The 25,365-nt window shown below is 41.4% G+C and overlaps 1 protein-coding gene and 1 non-coding gene across 5 annotated transcripts; one reads left to right on the top strand and one right to left on the bottom strand.

Moving 5' to 3' along the window:
• The first annotated feature begins 333 nt into the window (after positions 1–333).
• On the top strand, positions 334–25,239 carry LOC142448180 (uncharacterized). 4 transcript variants are annotated; one of them, XM_075549777.1, is made up of 5 exons: positions 338–615; positions 5,633–6,265; positions 10,861–11,043; positions 11,806–11,910; positions 23,099–25,237. In XM_075549777.1, exons 1-5 carry the CDS (start codon positions 561–563, stop codon positions 23,329–23,331), a joined length of 1,209 nt encoding a protein of 402 aa, XP_075405892.1. In that variant the 5' UTR covers positions 338–560; the 3' UTR covers positions 23,332–25,237. The 4 variants fall into 4 exon arrangements, 2 of the variants coding, with proteins under 2 accessions (XP_075405893.1, XP_075405892.1); XR_012784508.1 differs by having other exon boundaries at positions 340–615; positions 5,657–6,265; XR_012784507.1 differs by lacking the exon at positions 23,099–25,237 and adding an exon at positions 12,751–14,677 and having other exon boundaries at positions 340–615.
• On the bottom strand, positions 24,262–24,425 carry LOC142449374 (U1 spliceosomal RNA). Its single transcript, XR_012784569.1, has one exon. It is a non-coding gene; the product is annotated as a U1 spliceosomal RNA (small nuclear RNA).
• Positions 25,240–25,365: the final 126 nt, after the last annotated feature.

The raw sequence follows: 25,365 nt of genomic DNA on the forward strand, positions 1-25,365 counted from the left end.
CACCTGGCGTGAGAATGTGTTAGATTCCTTAAGTGAGAATTAATTTCCCAGGAGAAAGAATTCACACGGAAGCCTAGTTTGTGATCCAAGTGGGTTTCTATAAAGGATAGAGGCCTGACAAACTGAACACAGGTACCCTCATGGCAGCCTGAGAGCCGGGAGGGAGAGAGGGGAGCAGGGAGAGAGAGAGGACAGAGAGCACTTAGTTGAATTAAGCCTAGGTGTACCGCCCACCTAACTCCTAACTGTACCGCCCTCCCCCGCTGGGGGCCTGAATTGGCGCTGTCTAGCCTTTTTCGGCTTCCAACTTCCTGGGGGGGGAGGGGGGACTAGGCTTGGAGAGGAACACCCCCTATCTTGCTAGCTAACAACTCCTCAACGGGAACAATAGGTCGGGGTATACCCACCCGCGTGGACCTAGATAGAGGAACTGAGGAGGGCTGGGCCACAGAAGGAAAGGGTCGCGGTGCCTGTGTCTTTGCGACACTGTCGCGTTTCGTTGGCCTGGTGCCGTAAAGACTGGCGCCGAGCCGCCCGCAGTCAGGCTGCCGCCGAAGATCATGGTAATGGCTGATCTCTGGGGCAGCGACGACGACCGCGATGCTGAGCGCAAAGGTGGGCTCAGGAGAGGGGTGCGTGGCAGGGCTTCGGCAGATATTCGGGTCCCGGTCCAGTTCCCAGTCTGCGAACTCAGCGTCCGCAGGAGGTGCCGCGTCCTCCACTCCAGCCCCAGCGTCCCTGAGCTCTGGGCGGTGCCACCTCCGGCTGGTGGGGACAAACGTAGTCGTAGGTGTGGGGTGCCCGTGGGGCGCGCGAGTGCGGGAGACCTGAGAGCGCGCGAGAACGGGTTGGGTGGCAGGCAGATGGGCGCGGTTTGGAGAGGAACCCCGACTCCCATCCTGCCTGCCTTTGCACCGGCCTCTGCAACATCTTGGACAGCTCGGGGATAAGGGGACACGCTGTCCGGTAGTTTGGGGGCTGGAGTGGGCGGGTTTACAGAGGGTGATGGGGAGTGCGAGGCGTGAGGGTGAGGAGGGCACCAGGATGGGGCTGCACAGCGTTATGGCCTGAGTGAGTACATCTTCTAAGAGCCTGAACAAACTTCAGAATTAGTTATTGAATCTGTGGTCGTACTTTAGAGGAGCCTGCAGGCCTTGTGTTTAGAGATCAAGGATGAAATAGCTGTTGATTGAATGAATGGTGTGTAGGGAGGGTTGGTCATGCTTGCTGTGTAAGCATTTCTAGCCCAGGGACTGGGCTATAGCTTTTGAAATATGAATTGAAGTGAGAAGAGGCCCAAGGTCAACGTCAATATCCTCCCAACCCTGTACTCAAACCTTCTCTCCATATATATCATATTTTTTTTGTTCACAAAATGCGTTGTTCCCCCCCCGCCCCGTGCCTTTTTTCTTCAACTTCAGTTCATTAATAACTTGTAGAATGTAATGAACTGAGCACTGGCGGAGGAACAGAGACTTGACTTCTAATGTGAGAGATTCAATGGGTGGGATACCTGGGAGGCTCCAGTCAGCATGAGCCTGGAAATGTAGAGCCCTGTCTACTGATTTGGTCCCATGGGGTTTTGCCCTTGTTTTTCCCTTCACCCCAGTTTTTGTGTCCATATTGCATTCATCCTTCAAGGCATCGTTCCATGTGAGCCCTTCTCCCCAGTGACTCTCACCCATAACACTGTTCATTCTCTCAGTAAGTAAGGTAGTTCCCTCTCAGAAGGAAGTATTCGAGTTAGGAGAACACAGTCAGTGTTGTCTTGTGTAATTTGCTGGTGTTATCATGATGTTTCCATCCCCAAAAAACAAAGATCAGATTTTTAAAATTAAAAAAGCGCTCATAATGAAAACTTTAAAGCAAACAAGTATTCCATTTGATTTAAGTCAGAAGGAGTTAGAGGAACAGACCCCATCATAAATTAGGGACTGCTTAATTTATTCATCCCTATCCCTGGGTGGTACAAACTGAAACAACGGAAGCTTGAATCCTTCAAAGCTGCCTGGGAAGAGGCCTGATGATCTACTTCTTTAATCTAAAGTATAGTTATAATGGTGAAACTTACATAATGCTTAATATGGTAAATAATTGGATGGCTAGAAATGATAGTTTGATATGGTGTAGCCTGCAGTTTCCTGTCTGAGCTGCTTGTTTCTGTGTTGTCCTTAGGTGCTACCCCATGTGTGCAGAGTAGACCTGCTCCCTAGTGTCTTCAGGGCTGTAATCTTTCAGAGGCAGATCATGTTCTAATGGGCCTTTGAATGCATTCAAACTGCCAACCTTCTGCCTAATAGTCAAATGCTTAACTGTTTATGCTACCTAGGGACTCCTTCTATAATGGGATTCTTACCTTCAAAATCCAGCATGATTTCCCTGAAAGTAGTATAGATGTAGCTCCGGTATCTCTCTGGAGTCTAGAAATTGTGAAAGGAAATTGCACTTGGCAAGTTTCTTAACGTGGGTAGAATCCCTCCCTACACCTAGTGTGTTTCTTTCAAATGTCATGGGTCAGTTATTTTTCTCTTTACTTCACTTAGATGATGAGGGCTTGTCTATCCTTTAGTTTCTCAAAGGTTGCCTGCAACATTCCTGTTAATGTGGAGAGTAGACATTTATATTAAAATCTAGGCATGATGGGAATTTCTAACAGGAACTCATAACATTTAAAGTTACACTTCCCATTCATTCTCATTAGACCATTTCTCTTTAAATATCTTGCTTTTGAATGTACTGTACTTTACAAGATTGTATTAGTCAGCTTTACACAGTAACCAAAAAAAACCCTGCAGATGTCAATCTCTTACAGCAATGCTCACATGATATAAGGAGTGAGCATGTGCTGTGTCTTTGTTTCTTTTCCTTCTGGGATCCAGCCTGAAGAAGTAGCTTTTATCTAAAACTTCTCATTTTGTAGCAGAGGGCAGGAATGTGCGTGCAAGCTGAATCTTGCAATTGCTTTCAAAGCTTCTGATCAGGTATGGCACACATCACGGCCACTCACATTCGATTGGCCAGAGCAGTTCACGCGGTCAAGCGTGTCATTGGGACTGGGAAATATTTGGAAATGTAGTGTGTTATATGAAGGTTGGATTTTAGAATCTTTTTATGGGGAAGATAGATGGGGGCATACAATCTATTATGGAGATTAATAATGTTCATAAAGCTTCTTAAAACTGAGAACAAACACTGTAGGCATACCAGGGGTTGAACTAGCAAAATGTGATGGACTGGCTCTTGCTGAAAGCCACTGATAGTTCTAAAGGTAGTATGGATGTGACAGGGCAATTTCTGGTATGCCTAGCATGTTCATTACTTTTTTGAATTCTCAGTTACGGAAAAGAACTTGTTTCTGCCTGCTAAAATCTATTGAATCCCTCCAGTGAATTTTTCATTTCATCTACCTAGCAACAACAATAATATACTTAACCAGTTACAAAAATTTTAATTTCTTGCTTTTTATAATTGCCCATTATTGATACTTTTAAAAAATTAATTAAGATGTTTAAATTGAATTTGTTTTAAGTTTAATTGACATAATTCATGTACCATACAATTCAGTGATTCAGATATATTTTAAAAAGTTGTACAATCATCACCACAATCAAATTTTAGGATATTCACTGTATAAAGAGACATTTTTAAAAGTTATTTGTGATTTACTATTGTTTTTTGAACATATTTTAAAAAAAGAAAAACCAAATCCACTGCCATCGAATGGATTCTTACTCATATTCTAACTCAGTGACCTTATAGGTAGATCCCTTGTGGATTTCTGAGGCTATGCATCTTTATGGGAGCAGAAATTCTCATCCTTTTCCCACCAAATAGCTGGTAGATTTAGACCGCGGACCTTGTGGATAGCAACCCAACATGTTACAAACACATTATTACCAAAATCAAGCACGCCAAGCTCACTGCTGTTGAGCCAATTCTGACTCATGGAGACCCTATTTTGTAATTAGTTTGTTGGAAAATGAACATTTAAACATTATAATCTAATAATTATGGAAGTTGCTTTCTCTTCCCTTCCCAAGGCTTCTTGCAATTTTTGTTGTTGCTTGTTAGTAACTTTTGTTAGTAACTAATGTTTTAAAATCTATATTCATAGATTATATATATGGGTGACCACAGACATCTCAATTCTTTTAGCCTAGTGGTCAACTGATAATTCCCAGAAGTTTTGTTCAGTGCCTTTCAAATATCTACATCATCATAGATTGGCCCCGTGCCTGTGTTGGTGCTTGCGGTCACCCCTTTGACAGGCAGTTTACAAATCCTGCCTCAGATGGTACAGATGCTGAAGGTGAATGAGCCAAAGGTGAGAATGTAGTATGCCTTAAAGACTCTTCCTGGGCATAGGTATGGCCTTCTAGAGTCCTAGGAATATGTGGGCACTTTTGACAGCTCCTCTGGCTCAAGCACCTCATTCCCCAGCCTTTCCTGTGAGCCTTTTTAGGCTCTTCTTGTCCTCCATGCTGTACATTATCCTAGCAACTAATACATACGGCAGCACACCTGCTCCGTATTTAGTAGCTTTCTTGTTGTTCGACATTTTACATCTGCAGCAAGAGTGAAAAATCTACTCTGACTATCTTGCACAGAAAGAGACTTCGTGGCAATGGCTGTGGAGCTGCCTGTGCCATGAGGACGCTCTCTGGGTGGCTTGTTGCTTGCTCTGTACCCATAGCCTCCAGGCGATGCACAGGCAGTGCTCAACCAGTGGGCACTTGCTCTCAGTGCCCAGCCTTGAGCTGCAGTGGCTTGCCAGGCCCAAAGGACAGAGCCGGATGGATCATGAAAGCAGGGCTTGCAGGGGTGAGAGTGAATCCCTGGCAGCATCCTGTAAGGGATGCTGTGAACTCGCAAAGGAGGATGGGGAAGTGGGGAAGCTGTGACCCCCCCCCCTCCAGCCTCACAGCCTGGTTTTATCCAGTTTGGCCTCCTCTGGGCCACCTTCAGAATGCAAAATGGGACCCATCAATTTGAGACATCGGTAAGTTACAGCTATTGTTATTTATATGGTCATATTTTCTAAATTAAAACCAAAAAAAACAGCCAAATGGTCTTAAAACGTGGAAACCATCAACTTAAGCATAATGCCAGTTTTCACATAATAACTCAGTCTTTGGGACCTAACTATATCAACAAGTGAAGAGTGAATGTAGGTATTTTTTACAGTTGCCTCCTTCCCTCTCCCTGGTTGCCTCCGTACCAGGAGAGGTCTACATCAGTATGGTAAAGGTAAGTCCAAGTCCTATAAGCCGGCCCTCCAGAGAGCCACCTGAGAGGAGCAAACAGTAGAATGTGACTGAGTGGCAATAATCCTGATCCTTTGCGAAATAAGTTACATGGATATCATGGCTTATTACTTTCAAGGTTCCCCTAAGGTAGAGATAGGCTGAGTGAAAGCACACTAAGCGCTCGCACAGTTTCAGCTTGTCTTCCTAATTAAGTACTTTCCTGCCTGATACAACTTCTGTTTAGAGTGCAGAGAGGGAAAAAAAAGCAGGTGCTAACTGTTTGGGGCAGATTTACTGTTGTGGTTGCCTTTATGTTGAGATGAGCTTTCAGAGTGCCTTACTACTCCCTTTCTTCTGAAAATTTGAATCTAAGTTTTCTCTCACAGATTCTGACTCTGGTTCCATCTCAGATTCTGATCAAGAGAATGCTGCCTCAGGAAGCAAAAGCGACCAGGATGGAAGAGGTGACTTAAGCAAGCCAAGTTATAAAGAACTGTTTGGAGATGACAGCAGGAGTGGCCATGCCTCCAAAAGATCAGACAGCAGAACAGAAGCCTGGGAGCATTTCCACCGGGAAGACAATGAGCCCTCCAACATGGACCAGCGTAGTGGCTCGGAGGGCCCAGGTGAAGATGAAGGTGCTCAGTCTGATGCAGGGAGCCATCATTCAGAAGCAGATGGTTCTGAGAAAGCTCAGTTCAATGATGAGAAATGGAATGGAGAGGATAAAAGTGATCCGTCCGATGACAACAAGGTGCAGAATTCCAATGAGGAGGAGGAGAAACTGCAGAACACTGATAAAAAGAAGCAGCCCCAGGTGTCAGAGGAGGAGAAGGCCAACTCCTATGATGACCAGCTCCCAGCTTCTGATAATGATGCTGAGAAACAGAATGCTGATGATGAGGAATGGCCTCGGATACCTGATGAGGAAAAAGTGCCGAATTCTGATGATAAAAGACCACAGGCTTTGGATGAAGAATGCAGGAATTTCGACGAAGAAGAACAGAACCACAAGTCAGGTAGGACCTTTCTGAGCACTAAAATGTTTCATAGTGTTTAGGAAAGTTTACACATCGTTTTCCACTCAATAAGGACATGGGTTTTAGTAGAAGTGCTCATGGACCCATTCATTTGACCTGTATTCTTGTTTCACTTCTGCCTTCATAACCCTATTTTTTCTTTCTCTTGTCCTCTATTGCAACCTCTTCTAATCTTATACATTTTTCTGATCTATATTTCTTCTGTCTCTCCTCGTCCCATATGTTAATAACCAGGAAACAAATGTAAAAGAAGCCAGTCCTAGACATACGGCTGATGCTAGAATGCCTCACCAGTAGAGTCGTTTCCATTCTTCAGGCTAACTGTTTAAAGAGCCTTGGGTGAGAATAGATTTGTCTGGGAGGTAGTGGGAACAATATTGCTTGCATTTTCCCCCCAGAGTGTACTGAGGTGGCACCTGGCTCTAGCTCAGCTTTGGGGGCCGCAAAAGAGCCCATTGGGTTTTAAGGTGTGTACTCAGCTAATCAAATGCATAAGAATCTACTGTCTATTGCAATTAAGATTATCAGTTATTCTCTTTTAATATCTTCTTTCTCTGGGGTCAAAGCTATAGTGGATGCCAACCTCTGTTAATCAGAAGGTTTCTTGGGGAGCATAAAATCTAGAAATGATGAAGGTGGCTGGGTGGTCTCCCTGGCCAGTGTTCCTGAGCTGTGTTAGCTTGCCACTTGCACCCCAGCCCTAGGGGGATACGGGCTTAGGGCAGTGCCCTCATTCCATGAAGGATAATGGAAGTGCACAACCAAAATTTGGCTTTGTGGGCCTTCCTTTTGTAACTATTTATGCTATTCTGATGAAGTTAATAATAGAGTATGATATATGAAGATTAGGTATCTCATTTCTTTATGTTATATAGTGACCATCTTGATTAGGTGGGAAATCTTCCTAAAGTTTTATCTGGATTGCTTCATTTTCTTTAGGTGACTGATTATATTAATTACATTTTTATACTCTCTTATTAGAGAGTTTAAATAGGAAGGACTCTTTGTAACACATACCTCCCAGGATATCATTCAAAACCACATTCTAGCAATATTAGGAGAAAGGTCAGAATATTTCCAGAGATGGATACAGGTCTGTGTAAAATATGAGACAACAGTAATCATTCAATAAATATTCAGAGTTGAGTTATTTGTATTGATATCACGATATTTAATATTCATAAATATTGAATACCCACTGCTCACCAGTCAATTACAACTCCTATTGACCCTGTAAGACAGACTAGAACTGGCATGTTTTTCTCTCATGGCTGGTGGGCTCAAACTGCCAACCTTGTGGTTATCAGTAGAACACTCTAATCACTGCACCACTAGGGCTCCTAGTCAGATACTTTTTCAAATACTAGCTGGTTAACATAAGATGAGGGCCATATATAACTGACTACCCTGCTTAACTTTTACTACCATATATACTTGAGTATAAGCCAACCTGAATATAAGCCAAGACACCTAATTTTACCACAAAAAAACCTAGGAAAACTTATTGACTTGAGTATAAGCCTATGGTGGGAAATGCGGCAGCTACTGGTAAATTTCAAAATCAAAATAGCTACCAGTAAAATTACATTAATTGAGGAATCAGTAAGTTAAATGTTTTTGAATATTTATTTCAAAGAAAAACACTAAACTAGCTCTGTAAGTGGAAAAGGTCAACAAAAACAATATGGTATCAACAATCACTTTAAAAGTACAAAAACATTAACTCAATCAGCAACCAAGCTAAAACACAAGAGTTAAAACCCTTCAAAACTGGATTCCTCATCATCATCTGTATGTGCAAACAGAGCTTCAGCTTTAGCTGGTGTGAGGTTATCAGCAGAGACATTGTCGTCATCACTGAGTTCGCAGTCATCACTATCACTGCTGTCGTTCTCGTGCAATGCACTGTCCTCACTGCCATCCATAGCATTACTGATGCCACACTTCTTGAAGGCACATTGCACGACACCCTCTGGAATCTTTTCCCATGCATCATGAGCCCACTTTGCTATCAGTTCTGTCGGGCTTCATCAGATTTCCAACTTTTGTCAGTCGAACTTGACCAGATGACATCCATTCATGCCACATCTTTCACACATGGTTTTTGAAAGGTTTATTTAAACTCACATCTAGGGGCTGCAATACAGATATGTAAGCCCACCTGGAATAACGGCCAAACTAACTTTGCCAATTTTTTGATGTCATCAGATGTGTGGGCTCTGAACATATCCCAAACTAGCAATGATGGTTTTTCTTTAAGGCTGCTCCTGGTTGTCCATTCCAAATTTCTTCCAGTCATTTTTGTTCCGTCTTCGTCCATCCATCCTTTAATATGTGCCTGCACTGTAATTTGTTGTGAGAATTTGACCTTTTTAGGCAAGGGCTTTATTTTTAAAAATAATGATTGTCTGCAGCTTAGTTTCTTTAGCCAAACATGACAGAATGACTGTAAAATGCTTTTTTTTCCCCCGTTTCCTATGGTTCTGAGTAAAATAGTTTCGTCTCACAAACTTGCCACAGTTCTACTGCTTGGAAGATCAAAGGTCATAGGTGTTTCATCCATATTCCTAATATCTCCCAGGTCATAGTTATGGATCCTTCTTTGTTTTATGATGAATGAATGGAATGCCTTCACTTTTTCATCAAGGTCTTTTGGCAACTTCTGTGAAATCTTTGTTCTTTGCCGCAAACATAGGGCAAACCTACTCATGAAGCGGGTACATTATCCTGCTAAAACAACAGCATTTTCAATGCCTGGTGCTTTTAACTTGTCGTCTTTAGTTATTTGAAGGGTACGTAATTGAATTCCCATGCATGTTATGCAATAAACATTTTGACAACCCATTTATGCAATTCAGTCTCTAGAGCCCCATATTAAGTCATTAAACCACATCGAGCTTGTTTTGCCTTTGGAATCTTTTCCAAGTCAGATTTCATTTTCCGTCACTACCTCACTTGCTTTTCGTCAACACAAAATTTCCTACTTGCAATACTGTTATTGCTTTCTTCTGCTCTTGACACAACCTTAAGTTTGAAACCAGTTTTGTATAACCTGCATTTTGTGTTGGTCCAGGATTAGAAGTACTGAGATAATTTCTAACAGGATTAAAAAAAAAAAGACTTTTTTTGAAAAAGCATGCTATATCATAGCGATTGAATTATCAAAATATACTGTAAGCCCTACTCCAAAAATAAGCCCTAGTTATAGTTCTTAAAATAGGTTAATTCACAGTAAAAGCAGTGGTGCCCAGGCAACTATACATATAAACAAGTAAAATTAATTGATAATAGAATGCAGCAAGACAGATAAGACTTCGTCACAGAAAACAGATAGCCCCCCCAAAATAGAATCATACTCAAAAGACACCACGAGACCCAAAACACTGGATCACTGTGTTAGACAGTGTTCTCTAGAGAGATAAAATCAGTTTGCTAGTAATTATATATAAATATATTTATAAAGATAGATATATATATAACACAAGAAGTGAACCGTTAAATTATATACTGATAGATAATACAAGAAATTAACAGTTAAATTATAAATTATAAAGCAATGAGACACTAGCTGTCCTTTAAGTCTTGAGAGCCGCCAGTCCCTTTTCTGTAGAAAGAACTGGGCTATATATGCCCAGGCAGCAAACAGCAAGGCAGGTCAACTGTCGGTCCCCAGCTCCACAAATGAACATTCCAATCATGTGGGCTTAAAGGGACCTTAACTTACAGCGACACAGTCCACAGGCTAGGCGTCCCACAGGTATGTACATTTAAATTGAGGCACAGAATTAGCAAGGTGAGGCTCACTGAACCATTTATCTCTCCGCCCTTCAATTAATCCTACTAGTGTTTATCGGCCAGGCTGGCACAATGAACTATCGCAATCACCAAGGGAGCTGACAGTAATTTGGGGTTTGGAGAGTTTGGTATGATAATATTCCAGAATGTATGACATGACTATATTTGTATAGAGCAGCCTGTGTGAGGGCTCATACTATACACACTGTGTTATTGCATGCACTGCATTACTACATATGCTGCCTTACTGCCTGTACATAATGCAGCTTGTATAGTTTGAGACCTAACACAAGATGATGATATTCCAGAATGTGATGACATGACTGTTTGCATAGAGCAGCCTGTGTTAGGGCTCATAATATACCCGCTGTGTTGTGTACGCACTGTTACTGCATGCGCTGCATTATTGAATCCTGCAATGTTACCACATATGTAGGGGAAGTGCTAAAACACACATCCAGTAACAGTGCATACACAACACACAGTGTATATTATGAACCCTAACAGGCTGCTCTATGCAAGCATAGTCAACACTGGGTCCAGATAGTGGTTAATAAGAAAATAGAAAATAAAATATAGCAGACTAAGTACTGTAAATAAACGTACTGCATATTCAAGACCAGAGTTTGTATTCAGCAATGCTTGGGTCAAGCAAGGGGGCATGACCAATCACAGGTAAGACTGTGAAGGCTACGTCATTGGTCACAGCCCTGGAGAAGAGCAGGAGAAGAAGAGCGCTACATCCACCATTCATCTGACAAGGATGCGGTGTGCCCCAGGTACCAGCACACAGAAGTGGGCAGGTTCTTGCCCAGTACAGCACGGACAACACAGAGGCTGTGGGAATGCAGAAGAAAAGAAGAGCGGTGATACCACCGGTCATCTGACCACCCACAGAGGCTGCAGGCACCCACAGATGAGCGGGAGAGACCAAAGAACACCTACACTGCACCAGAGAACAGGTAAGTGGGACCCTCACTCGACTTTAAGCCGAGCGGCGCTTTTTCAGCATTAAAAATGTGCTGAAAAACTCGGCTTATACACGAGTATATGCAGTAATTATACAATAGTTCTGTTCTACCAAGATATTTTGATGTATTTAATGAAAAGTTTGTTTTATGATGTATTTAGTGATATATTCCTTTCCAGTATTTTTACCTCTTGTTTTTTCTACTATAACAAGTCATATGTCAATATTGTTCTCATTTCCACTGTCTTTTTGTTCAAAGACAACCAATGCTGCTTTTTAATTTAATTTTTAAAATTAACCTAAGGGTAAAGTTGATTTGTCTGTGTGCATATACACTGGTTATTTTAACATATGTATAGCTTTTTACAGCCGCCACCAATCAGTCTACAGAACAGTCTGTCCCCAAAAATTCCCTCATGCAGTTGTTTGTAGTCGCACCCCTACCTCTAAACCTTGGCAACCACTGATCTGATCTATTCTGGTGCTATAGTTTTGCCTTTCCGAGAATGTCATACAAGTGGAATCACACATATAGTATGTAACATTGTGAGACTGGCTCATTTCCAGGAGCATGCCGCATTAAGATTGATATGAATTGAGTTCGCCCATGTTTATTACTGCGTGGTATTCCATCATTTGTATGTACCACAGTTATTTTCTCCCCACAGCTGCTTTAAGAACATATTAAGAGACAGGTACGTTCTAAGCTGGGGTGCAGATGTGATCATGCAGAAGGTCTCCCTTTCTTTTCTAGAATCTGCAAGAGGCAGTGACAGTGAAGACGAAGTTTTACGAATGAAGCGCAAGAATGGGATTGCATCTGATTCAGAAGCGGAGAGTGACTCTGAGATGCCAAAAGGTATCCCAATTCCTTAATTTTTCTTTTTCTGGTACATTGTGTTGTGTTTTTGGTGAAAGCAACCAGCGAATTTGGTCGTTTTGAGCATTTTGATAGAGATCCTTGGGTGACATTTGTTACATTTTTCACAGTGTGTTGACGGCATTTCCTCGTAACTGGGTTCTGGTTGCTTCATGTCCAGTGCTCTATCTCTCTGCCTCTGCCTTTCAGTCTTTGCTTTAAAGCAATGGTTCACTACCCCTTTGGGGGTCAAATGACCCTTTTACAGGGGTCGCCTAAGACCATGGAAAACATCTTTCGATGGTCTTAGGAACTGAAACACTGCTCTTCTATCTGTCTCCAGGCAGGTCCTCCTGCATGCAGATACGCCCACATCTGAGTACCCGGCGTGACAACATCATTATACCAACCTCATCACAAATACCCTGTACAAATACAGGTGTATGTGACAGGGTTGGTACCATAATGTACTTATGCAGACCAGACACATGTGTAGAGAGCAGGTACTATGTAGAAAGCAGCTGCTGTGTTAAAAGCAGCAGTATTAGAAGTAAAACATTTCATGAATTATAATTACTGAGTAAATATAAACTCAAATATTGTAAAATCATCGACTACCGCTACAAAAAATAATCTGTACCATGGGAACTTAATCTGATTAGTCTTTTCATAGTCAGCTGTGGTTGATGTGAACACTGCCCCCTTGTGATAGTAACAGGGATGTAAAAAAAAAACAAGAGAATGGTAAGCTATAGGAACTTTAATGAACTGATTGACTGAACTGTGCCATATATCATCTTTTGTATTATTAAAGCTATTGTTATATATTATTTTCATTAGCAAACCATCCCATGACAATGGATCGTGTAGAGAAGAACATTAAGAAAAGAAAATATAGTGAGGCTTTTTTACAGTATGGCTTTACCTCCATAATGACAGCAGGACTTGAGAAACCGCAGTGTGTCATTTGTTGTAAAGTTCTGTCAGCCGAATCTATGAAGCCGAACAAACTAAAACGCCATCTTGACAGCAAGCATCCGAGCTTTGCCGGCAAGGATACCAACTATTTTAGAAGCAAAGCTGATGGACTCAAGAAAGCCAGACTTGACCCTGGTGACAAGTACCACAAACAAAACGTAGCAGCCGTTGAGGCTTCCTATTTGGTGGCACTCAGAATTGCCAGAGCTATGAAACCTCACACCATTGCTGAGGACTTACTTTTGCCAGCAGCTAAAAACATTGTTCGAGTTATGATTGGAGATGAATTTGTTACAAAATTGAGTACAATTTCTTTATCTAACGACACTGTCCGCAGAAGAATAGATGACATGTCTGCTGATATTCTTGATCAGGTAATCCAGGAAATTAAATCTGCTCCACTTCCAATATTTAGCATCCAGCTTGATGAATCTACAGACGTTGCAAACTGTTCACAGGTACTGGTTTACGTGAGGTATATTAATGATGGCGACTTTAAAGATGAGTTTCTTTTTTGCAAACCTCTTGAAACGACAGCTACTGCACATGATGTACTTGACACAGTTGGTTCATTTCTGAAAGAGCATAAGATCTCTTGGGAAAAGGTTTGTGGTGTTTGTACAGATGGTGCTCCAGCTATGCTAGGATGTCGATCTGGATTTCAACATTTGGTACTGACTGAGTCACCAAAAGTCATTGGAACGCACTGTATGATTCATCAGCAAATATTAGCAATGAAGACGCTGCCACAAGAGTTACAAGAAGTAATGAAAAGTATCATAAGTTCTGTCAATTTTGTAAAAGCGAGCACTTTAAACAGTCGACTGTTTTCGCAACTGTGCAACGAGTCAGATGTACCGAACAATGCTTTGCTATTTCACACTGAAGTGAGATGGTTGTCGAGAGGAAAAGTTTTAAAATGTGTTTTTGAGCTTCGTGATGAACTCAAAACGTTTTTTAAGCAGAAAGCAAAACCGCAGTTCGAAGCCCTTTTCAGCGATAAAAGTGAACTGCAGAAAATAGCTTACTTGGTTGACATCTTTGCCATCTTGAATGAGTTAAATTTATCACTGCAAGGACCAAATGCAACATGCCTCGATTTGTCTGAAAAGATTCAATCATTCCAAATGAAACTTCACCTTTGGCAAAAAAAATTGGATGAAAATAAAATTTACATGTTGCCTACCTTATCTGCTTTCTTTGAGGAACATGACATTGAACCAGACCAAAGGATTACGATGATAATTTATGTGAAAAAACACTTGCACAAACTTGCAGATGAAATTTCATGGTACTTCCCAAATCTACCTGACACCCCATTTGCACTTGTCAGAAGCCCATTCACAGTCAAAGTTGAAGATGTTCCCGAGACAGCACAAGAGGAGTTCATTGAACTTATTAACAGTGATGCAGCGAGAACTGATTTCTCTACCATGCCAGTTACAAAATTCTGGATCAAATGTTTGCAGTCATATCCTGTTCTGTCTGAGACTGTGTTGCGCCTTCTTCTTCCATTTCCAACAACATATCTTTGTGAAGCAGGGTTTTCCAGCTTGTTGGTTATCAAGTCTAAATACAGAAGTAGACTTGTTGTGGAAGATGATCTTCGTTGTGCTCTTGCAAAGACTTCCCCAAGAATTTCTGATCTGGTGAGAAAGAAGCTATCTCAACCTTCTCACTGACGATGGCTTTTACACATACTGTCTCTAAGTGAGGCAATGTAGTTTACTGGTGTTATATTAAGACTGTTACCCATGCTACTCTATGCTTCAAGACAAAATTTCATTTATTTGTAATTGGAAATAAATACTTCACAATATATAATTATGTATTTTTTATGGTTAGTCATTATGCCTTATGTTCGATTTGTAACAATGAAAATATATCCTGCATATCAGATATTTACACTGCGATTCATAATAATATCAAAATGACAGTTATGAAGTAGCAACGAAAATAATTTTATGATTGGGGGTCACCACAACATGAGAAACTGTATTAAAGGGTTGTGGCATTAGGAAGGTTGAAAGCCACCAATATAACCCATAGTAGGAAGTTGGGGGTGGGATGGGGGGACAGGGAGGGCATGTACAGCAGAAGCCTCTGGGTGCAGGGGATTGGGAGAGAGCCCAGCATCAGCCCAGCAGGAGGTATTAGGCCTTAAATTCCTAGGGTTGGCAAGTGAGGTGGTGAGCACCACTATCCCCCCTTGTCAGGACCAAACAGGACAGGTGTGCGGGTACAAGGTTACGACTCAGTTTGTCTCTCTAGGGGAATGATCGGGTATTCCCAGGTCTGAGGTGTCCGGGACCCTTCTTTGGGGGTATGCCAGTATCCATTGGCCCTGCATGCATCTCATGGGTCCCTTGGACATCACTCCCCACACCTTTCCTTATAATTTTCTCCTGGAAGTTCTCCTCACACCCTCCATGAACCTGTGGCAGAGACTGTGCCCAGGAGGCCAGGTGAGCAGGCAACTCACCATTAGGTGCAGGGCCCCAGGGACCCAGAGCACATGGCCCCAGAGTGAACCTTGAGTTCAGCCTCCCGGGATGTTGGAGCAGAATGAGAGGAGGCCCACCAGAACCTCTCACGCAGACCTGCTCATGTCGTCATTGGAGGAAGGGGGCAGAGAAGGACGGAATGACCATACCTCAGTCTCCACTTCTAGTATCTGGACACTGGAGGGGTGGCACACTGCACCCATCCTCCACACCCGGGCCCAGGGCTGATCCTCCCATAGCCTCCACCTCAATAAATGGTTGGGGAGAGGAGATGCCCTGACATACACACACACTTCCCCCAATGTACATATGCATTGAATTCCACATACGACATATACATACACACATATCCAGCAGGCACAGACACCTGACACATTCATACACCTCACTACACTCAAGCTCACACCTGACACACCTCCAACATACACATATCTGACATATATACATATGCATACAGCTCAGCACACACATACTTAAGATGCACACACCTGACACACACAACTGACACACACACGACAGGTTCAGAACTCCTCTAAATGAACCCTGATTTCAGTGTCCTATGCCACCATCTGAGCTTGTAGGCTCAGCCCCAGGTAAGGCTGGTAACCAGGCTTTCCTAACTGAATGTAATTAATTTTTAAGTTTTTAAATCGAGGACTAGACTGACAGAACCGCCCAGCCACCCTCAGTGTCTGGGTATTCCTTGGCAGTCCCTGGCTTGTAGGTACCTTTTCACATGGTGCTGTCTTCGCCATGTGAGACTCTGTGTCTAAGTCCCTTCTCTGCTTCACTCAGAAAATATTTCCCTACTTTGTTTTGACCTCTTTTAGTTGGTAACATCTTCAAGGAAAGCACCTATTTGTAAGCATGGCCACATTCACATGCACTACGCCATAGCTTTAAAGCGGGGAGGGGGGTTGGGGAGGGCACAGTTCATGAAAGGACAGCACTAGGAACACACAAAAAAGGTTCTGTTTTGATAAAAGCTCACGACACATAGAATCCAGGTAAGATAAACCCCTCAGGAACAGAAATGGGAGTATTACCAGGAGGGTACAGGGAAGAAAGGGGAGAAATGGGAAACCAATTACAATGATTGACACAACCACACACACTAGGGAGAGGAACAACAAACGGGGAGACAGCGGTCGGTGTAAGATATGAAAATAATTTATCATTTATCAAGGGGTCATGAGGGTGGGAGGAGAGGGAGGGAAAATGAGCTGATACTAAGGGCTCATTAGAAAGTAAATGTTTAGAAAATGATGGCAACATATGTACAAATATGCTTGATACAATTAATGCATAGATTGTTAAAAGAGCCCCTGATAAAATGATCTTTTGAAGAAAGAAAAGAAACCATGAAACAAATTTTAAAACCAGCTCTGCTTTGATAGTGCTAGCAGAGGTGGTTGTGCATGGGCTTTAGTGAGGAAAGGCCCAGGTTCTTTCTACGGAGTCTGTGTCCATAGTCGTTGGCATTTCCCAGTGAAGACCAAACCTGGAAGCAAAATAGAGATTTGATGGGGGAAGGGAAGTCAGTAGACATCATCTTCCAGTCATTTTTACGAAGATGCTCTTGTGTGAATTCCTTCATCACCAAAACTGACATTTCTGTGCGCTCACACTTCAGTCCTCTTTGTTGTCCTTTAGGTAAAACAGGGATCCTGAGAGTGACTACCTCACAGGGTTGGTTTGGTTTTTTTACTTTAATATGAAATTGTTTAGCACAGTGCCTGCTAGTGAATTTCTATGGAAATGTGTCAACTGCAAAACAAGAGGTTAACACATGTCAAAATTGTGAATACTTTACTGTTGTGGGAGTGATTGTATTTATTTAACAAAATTAATTTCCCATTTTAGAATCATTTTAGATTTCTAGAAAAGCAGCCAAGACCATACAGAGAATGCCCGTATGCCGCCTCCCCTGAAGCCCCTTTTACATTACCGTGGAACATTTGCTGTGACTAAGGTGTACTACTCAGGTGTATTACTGCTGACCCCATGCCACACTGGATGCTGTTTCACTAGGGTCCCATCCAGGATCCCACATCTTCCCTTCCACCTGGCCATGGCTCTGCTGACTCTTCTCAGGGTGTGATGGCTTCTCAGAGATTTATCAATTTTTATGACCTTAATCGTTTTGAGGAGCACTGGTTCAGTATTTCATAGGATGTCCCCCAATTTGGTTTCATCTACTGTTTTACCCCTGAGCAGACTGTAGTTAGGATTTTAAGAAGTGAAGTGCCATTCTCAGAGGATATCTACAAGGATATGTACTCTCAACATGACTTCTCACTGGTGATGTTGGCTGAGGTACTGTTTGCCAGGCTTCACTGGAAAGCTGCTTCCTCCTGCTTCCTTCCATACTGTATTCTTTGAGCAAGGCACGAAGTGTGACCTCACCTTATGACTGGGAGTTAAGTTTTTCCTCCTTGAGGGAAAGAATCTATATAAATTATTTAGTATTCTGCGTACAAAACTTGTCTCTTCTTCCTACTTTATCCATCTGCCCTTCAATGAATTATTTATATCAGAAAGAACTCCTGGGTATCCATGCTATCTTGCTTGTTTTGTTCAGATTGTTCTCGTGGCTCCTGTGTCCCTGTGACAAACTCCCATCAGTTTGCCTGAGCACTTCCTTACCTTCTGACATTACACATACACCATACTCATTTTGTACATACCTTGTCCTCTCGCTAGAACCCACCTCTTCTCTAACATGTCCTGGTTCTTTTTCTATTTTTTTTTTCTTTTAAAAAGTGAGTAGAAACTAAGATCTGGGTGTTGGGAATGCCATTGCATGTAGCGTGTCATTACTTCTAAGCCCTCTCAGCTGTCAGAATAATGAAATATATGTGTATATTAACCCATTTGTGTACACATCTATTAGTATCTATGTACTGTGTATACTCCTAAGCTGACCCGAATATCAGCCAAGGCAAAATTCGGCTTATTCACGAGTATATACAGTATCTATTAATTTGTGTATACACATGTTTAAATATGTTACACATGCATTCATAACAATGTCTCCAGCTCCATACCACATGAATCATTCCAGCCTTCATGAGGGTTATGATAGTTAGGTTTTGTGTCAACTTTACTGGGACAGTATTTTCAGTGGTTTGGCAATTAAAAATCTCCCATGATGTGACCTAACATAATGAAATCACTTCCATGATGAGATCTGCTGTAGGCAATCAATCAATTGAAAAAAGATAACAGTGAAATACAACACCCTTACTCACTTCACAGCTCCGATACAATGAATTAAAAGGAAGTTTCCTTGGGGTGTGGCCTACTTTAAATATACCGTATATTCTCATGGATAAACCTAGTTTTCCAGCACATTTTTTATGCAGTTTTGTGGTAAAATTAGGTGCCTTGGCTGATATTTGGGTTGGCTTATATTCAAACATATACGTTAAGTGGACAGCATAGAAAAGCTTTTTGCTGGGTCTGGATCCTGCATCTGGCTCTTCAATCTCCAGTTCTTTGGACTTAAACCAACAGCCTGCCACACTGCCTGCTGATTCAGTCACCAGTAGCCTTCGTTTAATTCACCTGTGCCACCACCAGCCTATCATTTCCTTCCAGTATCAAATTCATCAGCCTCTGAAGCCACTGTGTCAGGAGACTCCTCCAGCCTAACATGTGACCCCCACCCTGGAGTCTGTCCAGACTTGCCCTCTTCTACAAATGTGCAAGCCACTTTCGTGATTTAATTTCTCGCTACATGTATATAAGCTTCAATGTTTTTCTTCTCTAGAGACAAGGATGATTTTTAAGAAATGAAAAAGTGAAAGCAAGAAGGAAAAGAGTTATATCATATTGAATTAGAGGAGAATATATTCATTTAATTACATAAATGAAAGTAACTTTGGAGAATTTATCACTCAACTTACTCATTTAACTGATGAGGAAACCATGATCCAAAGATGTGAAGTAAATTATTCTGAGTCTCAGAGCTCTGCCAGAATTAAGACACACACACACACACACCTCACTCTAAGGGAACTAGCTCTTTTCCCACTACATTGAAGGGCACTAAAGGCACTCTGGTGGCACAGGGAGTTAAGTTTTAGTCTGTGTGACAAAAGGTTTGTTCAAGCCTACCAGTCCCTCTGAGGGAGAAAGATAGTGCAGTCTGTTTCTCAAAGATTTACTGTTTTGGAAAGCGTGTGGAGCAGTTCTACTCTGCCCTTCAGAATTGACATGGTGTGTTTGATTGAGTTGGAATAGAGCACCATGACATTGTCTAGGCACTTTTAAGGGGCTATTGAAGATAAACTTGTAGAAGGTTACTGACTGTGGTGACAATCATAATGTGTCAGGTATGGCCCCATAAAGAAGTCAAAGCAATTAAAACATTCCCTACCCAGCAGGGAAAACAAACAGAATTCTTATCATTTGTACTAACTATATTATAGAAGTAGGTTTAAGGGCTCTGGACACATGTAAAGCTAATTCTTATTTGGGCCAAGAATGGCAGCTTGGGGAAAACTAGACAGGGCAGGAGATTACAGATGAAATCCAGACTCAAGAAATTGAAACTAACCCAAGGTAACTCAACAGTAAGTGCAGACTCCACATATTTTTCACAAATAGGGCAGCACCTCTTTTTGATCAAGTTGAGAACTTGCTGGTGCCCTTCCCATGAGTTTACTCGTCTCCACAGTTTTCACTTTACCCAGTATTTTGTGAGATGAAGCAGAAATCATGGCAGTTTGCTTGTTCCTTCCAAGGATTGGGGCATGACAACCAAATGATTTTGCTTGGGGGCATCTTCTCTGAGTGAGAAACTTCTTGATATATTCACAACTTAAAAGCGTTCTCAGCCCTGGCTGTAGGGAACTGAGATTCTGAGATAGAAATTACATCATTGGGAGCAGTATTTTCTAGGGAAAGATGAATAGTGGCCCCTTCAGAGAACACTTTTGAGGACAGCAGATCCCCAACAAGCGTTGTCAGTAAAGATGAAATGGTTAGCGTTGTCAGTAAAGATGAAATGAAGTGGCTTTGTCATAGAACTGAGCCCAAAATTGGGCAGTAACTAATTCAAGTTTATGCTCTTAGCAGCCACGAGGGGGCAATAGCATACAGTAGAGACTAAGTTGGATCCTTAAGATTTTGTTCTTTCAGGTGTGTGAACTTCAAAAAAGGGAACTTTGGTTGTGTTTTTCTTTTAAAAAAATCATCTTATTTGGGGCTCTTACAGTTCTCATAACAATCCATACATCCATGTGTCAAACACATTTGTTCATATATTACCATCATCCTTTTCAAAACATTTTCTTTCCACTTGAGCCCTTGGTATTAGCTCATTTTTTTCCTCCCTCCCCAAGCACTCCCACCCTCATGAATCCTTGTTAAACTATAAGTTATTATTTTTTTCATCTCATGTTGGCCAAGGGGGAAAAGCATTAAAGAACTAGAGGAATGGTAAAGCACCCTGGCTGCCTATACCATAATGTCCCCTCCTTGTGACCCTTCTGTGAGGGGATGTCCAACTGTCTACAGATGGACTTTGGGTCTCCACTCCACCCCCGCCCCTTGTTCACATTGATATGATTGTTTTGAGTCTTCAGATAGTTTGTGCATTGATTAAGTGCTTGGCTGCTGTTACGCAGGATTCTCTAGAAAAGGTGTCCTCAAACTAGGGCCCAAGGCACATGCGGCCTCCCGAGGACATTTTTCCGGCCCGCCAAGTGTTTTTGCCCGTTTTTTGTTTGTTTACTTCAAAATAAGATATGTGCAGTGTGCATAGGAATTTTTTTCATAGTTTTTTTAAACTATATTCCGGCCCTCCAACGGGTCTGAGGGACAGTGAACTGACCCCCTGTTTAAAAAGTTTAAGGACCTCTGCTCTAGAGAAATGAAACCAGGACACATGGTTTTATGTAGATATAAGAGGATAGGTTTATACGATGAGAAGGAATACAGCTAAGTAGTCCGCATAGCAGTACAGAGGGCTCAGTTCAACTCACTCTGTGCAACAGTTAATATACTGCAAGTCCTTCAAATCCCATGGGCTGCCTGGATCAAGGTCAAGTAAGCAGAGAGCAGAGTCCTCCATTCAGCAAGGCAAGCAGCGTCTGCCCACAGCAAGCAGCAGGGTGGGTCACCGTCAGTAGCTGGATTGCTTAGCAAAGCAGGCCCACATGGAATATCTAATGCAAGTAATACAAGGCAACAGGATACACCAGCCTCAAGCTCAAGCGATTTATGCACCAGTAGTGTAGCGCAGCAGGTCTCAAAGGATCCTCAAACTCTAGTGAGAGGATCATGGGTTGGCCTGATCCACAGATAGTGTAGCTCACAGGTTGAGGCAGAGAACTAACTAAAGCAGCAGCACACACACTCTAGCACGCTCCAATAACCAGAGAGCAAGAGACGGGGGTGGGTCTTGCAGAATCATATATCTCTTTGCCCTCCAATCAAACTGCAACCTGATTAATCCCACATGTTCCTATTGGCCAGGTTGACACAAGAAACCTGCCTTTCACAGCTGCTAATGAAAGAAGTTACTGGTTGAACCCACCAGCTGCTGAATAGGAGAAAGGCCTGTCAGCACCCACAACGATTACAACCTAGGAAGCAGAAGTGTGCACAGCAGCGTAATGAATTCTTTAAAATAGAAAATTTGGGTATATTTTTAAAGATTTTTCAAAACTAGCTTTTCAGGGTCACAGAGAAATTCCAAAATAAAATTAAACATGTATTAATGCTGCATTCTATTAGTATTATAATCATTGCTCTTGAATTGAGAATAATTCCCATATTGCGATATTACTGGAAAGAACATAAATGGACAATTAAAACACCTATTTCAAATCCTTGGGTTTATTTTATGAAAAAATGGTGTAAACAGTTGCTTCCTTTTTGTAAACTCCCAAATCATTTTTATTCTTTTTAACCTCTATTCTCTTCAGCCCCTTTGATTTTTGTCTCCTACTCAGTATAGTCTTCATTAATGTTCCTTCATTAGCAAAGGAGCCCTGGTAGTGTATTAGTTATACAGTTGCTAACATAAAGCCGGCTGTTCAGAACCACCAGCCACTTTGCAGGAGAACGACAAGGTTTCTTACTCCCATAAAGAGTTGCAATCTCAGAAGCCGCTAAAGGCAGTTTGCCTTGTTCTCTTTACGTTCATTACAACTCAGTGGCAGTGGGTTTCTTTTTCTTTTCTGAGTCGTTGGCAAATGACAGCCACATAGTTTACAATGTAGAAGGAAGAGTTTATTATAGTGATTCGAGCTTGCCTTCTGGAATCCAAAAGGCAGGGCTGTAGCAAACGAAGTAATGGAATGAGAGACTAGAAAGCCACCGGAGACCACAATTCTATCCTCTAGATAACTTTTTCCATTCAGGTCACCTGTTATATCGCTCTTTCTATACTGTTCTCACTGTAGACAACATTTCTTCTCTGTGCACCTGGTTCAAGGTTTTTACCCTGAGCTATTATCTTATTGTATTTATTGCATCACTCCTCAATACATTACAGAACTGGAATGCCAGCCCAATAGTGAATATCTAACAGGAAAAAAAGATGATTAGCTTGGTAGGAATCAGGTTTTACCCTTACTTCAATCAATTTATATTAAGACTATCCATTCTGTTGCATGCATTAGTGGTTTGTTCATTTCTGTTGTTGCATAATATTCCACTGTATAGAAGTATCACATTTGTTTTTCCATTTACAGATTTATGGCTATATGATCAAGAATTGATCATAGTGAAGGAAGAAGTTCAAGCTGTACTGAAGACAGTAGCAAAAACTAACGTTCCAGTAATTGTCAGAATACAAATTGAAATTTTTCAACAAGACGATGAAGTGCTAGAGGCACTCATTAATATAATCCAACCAACTGGAAGAGCTCCAAATCTGTGCCCAATCAAAAAAAAATGTTACTCAAGAGAACGAAGAAATTATTGAACAAAAGCCCTAATATTACATGAAGTAAAAAGTTGCTGAAGATTGCTCAACAGTGCAGCAGTACAATGACAGGGAGCTGTCAGAGGTTCAGACCAGATTTAGAAGAGGATTGCTGACATTACATAGATCTTAACTGAAAACAAAGAATACCAGAGAGACATTTGTTGATGTTCTATTGATTATATAAAGGTTTTCAGCTGCATAAATCATAAAAAAGTATGGATCACATTGAAAATAATGGGATTTCTAGAACACTGTACATGGACCAAGAGATAGTCTTTTGAACAGGACAAGGTCAAGAAAGGTGTGTTTCAAGGCTGTATGCTTTCACCATACTTATTCAATCTTTGTGCTGAGTAGATAATCCTAGAAGCAGGACTAGGTGAAGAAAAACTTAACAGGATTGGAGGAAAGCTTACTATCAACCTGCAATGTGCAGATGATCCAATTTTGCTTGCTGAATGCACTTGCCAATGAAGATTAAGGACTGTAGCCTTCAGTATTTACAATTCATATAGCTAAAACCTCACTGCCAGGGAGTCTGTGCTGACTCATAGCAACCCCCTGTGGGTTTCTGAGACTGTAACTTTTTATTGGAATACAACTCTATTGGAATGTAACTCTTTATTGGAATACAAAACCCTTTATTGGAATGCAAAGCAGCTGATGGTCAATATATAGACGGTGTGTTTTTGTGTGTGTGTAGGCATACATAAAAATATACTCACTTACATATCCTTATGTTGTTATGTGCTGTTGAGTAATTTCTGACTCATAGTGACCCAGTACAAAAGAATGAAACACCACTTAGTCGTGTACCATCAAAACCATTGTTGCTATGTTTGAGCCCATTCTTGTAGCCACCATGTCAATCCATCCTATTGAAATTCTTCCTCATTTTCAATGACCTTTTTTTTCATTTCTTTTTAAGGGGAGAGTGCAAATGCAGTCCCCCCCACTACCACAAATTATGCAGTTGAGTTTCCCGCATTTGGGGAAAATGCAGGGGTCAGCACATCTGGAGTGCAATGGATAAGCCTCACCCTGGGAAAACTACCTTCGTGATCATGGTATCTCACCTGACAAGTACATATAACCTACTTTTTACTTTGCCAAGCATGATGTCCGTATCCAGAGCCCTCTGATAACATGTCCAAAATGCATGCGATGAATTTTCATTATCTTTGCTTTTAAGCAGTATTCTGGCTCTATTTCTTCCAAGCCAGATATCTTTTTTCTTCAGGAAGTGATGACATATTCAGTATTCTTTGCCAACACCATACTTAAAATTCACCAGTTCATCTTTGATCTTCCTTATTCACTGCCCCATTTTCTCATGCACATGAGGAGACTGAAACTAACTTGGCTTGAGTGAGGTGTACCTTAGTCCTCAAAGTGACATCTTCCATTTCATCATTTTAAAGAGCTCTTTTGTAACAGATTTCCACACTGCAGTACCTCATTTGATCTTTTGATAGTTGTTTCCCATGAGTATTAGTTGTAGATCCCAGTAAAATGAAATTTGTGACAACGTCAATAGTGCCTTCATTTCTCATAATGTGGCTTATTGGTGCAGTTGTGAGGGTATGTTATTCTTTATGCTGTAATTTGTTCTGTGTAACCCACACTGACAGATATTTTAGAAATCCAACACCATGGGTTCTTTCCTGTTTCCTCCCATATTTGTAAGTGAGGTTCAAAGGTGGGAACCCTGGCTACTACCAATATTAACACATTTGTATTGTATTTATCTTTGTATTGAATTCTGTATTCATCTAAAATGCTTCAGAATTGCTTCACTCATACCACTACCCCACCTTCAATTTATTAAAGAATGAAAAATACTATATTTGTAATTTTCTTCCTACCCTACCAAATACTATGTTCATCTGCTATTTGAATTAGTTCTTTCTTCTTGAGTAGAGCTCAAGAGAGTTCATTTGAAATAAAATAGAATTTTTTTAAATATGTTTTCATTTGCTTTTGGTATTTATTATTTTCTTGGGTTGAGTTCTCTATAGGAACAAAACTGAA

The sequence above is a fragment of the Tenrec ecaudatus genome, chromosome 5 (genome assembly GCF_050624435.1).
Source record: "Tenrec ecaudatus isolate mTenEca1 chromosome 5, mTenEca1.hap1, whole genome shotgun sequence".
Taxonomy (NCBI): Eukaryota; Metazoa; Chordata; class Mammalia; order Afrosoricida; family Tenrecidae; genus Tenrec; species Tenrec ecaudatus.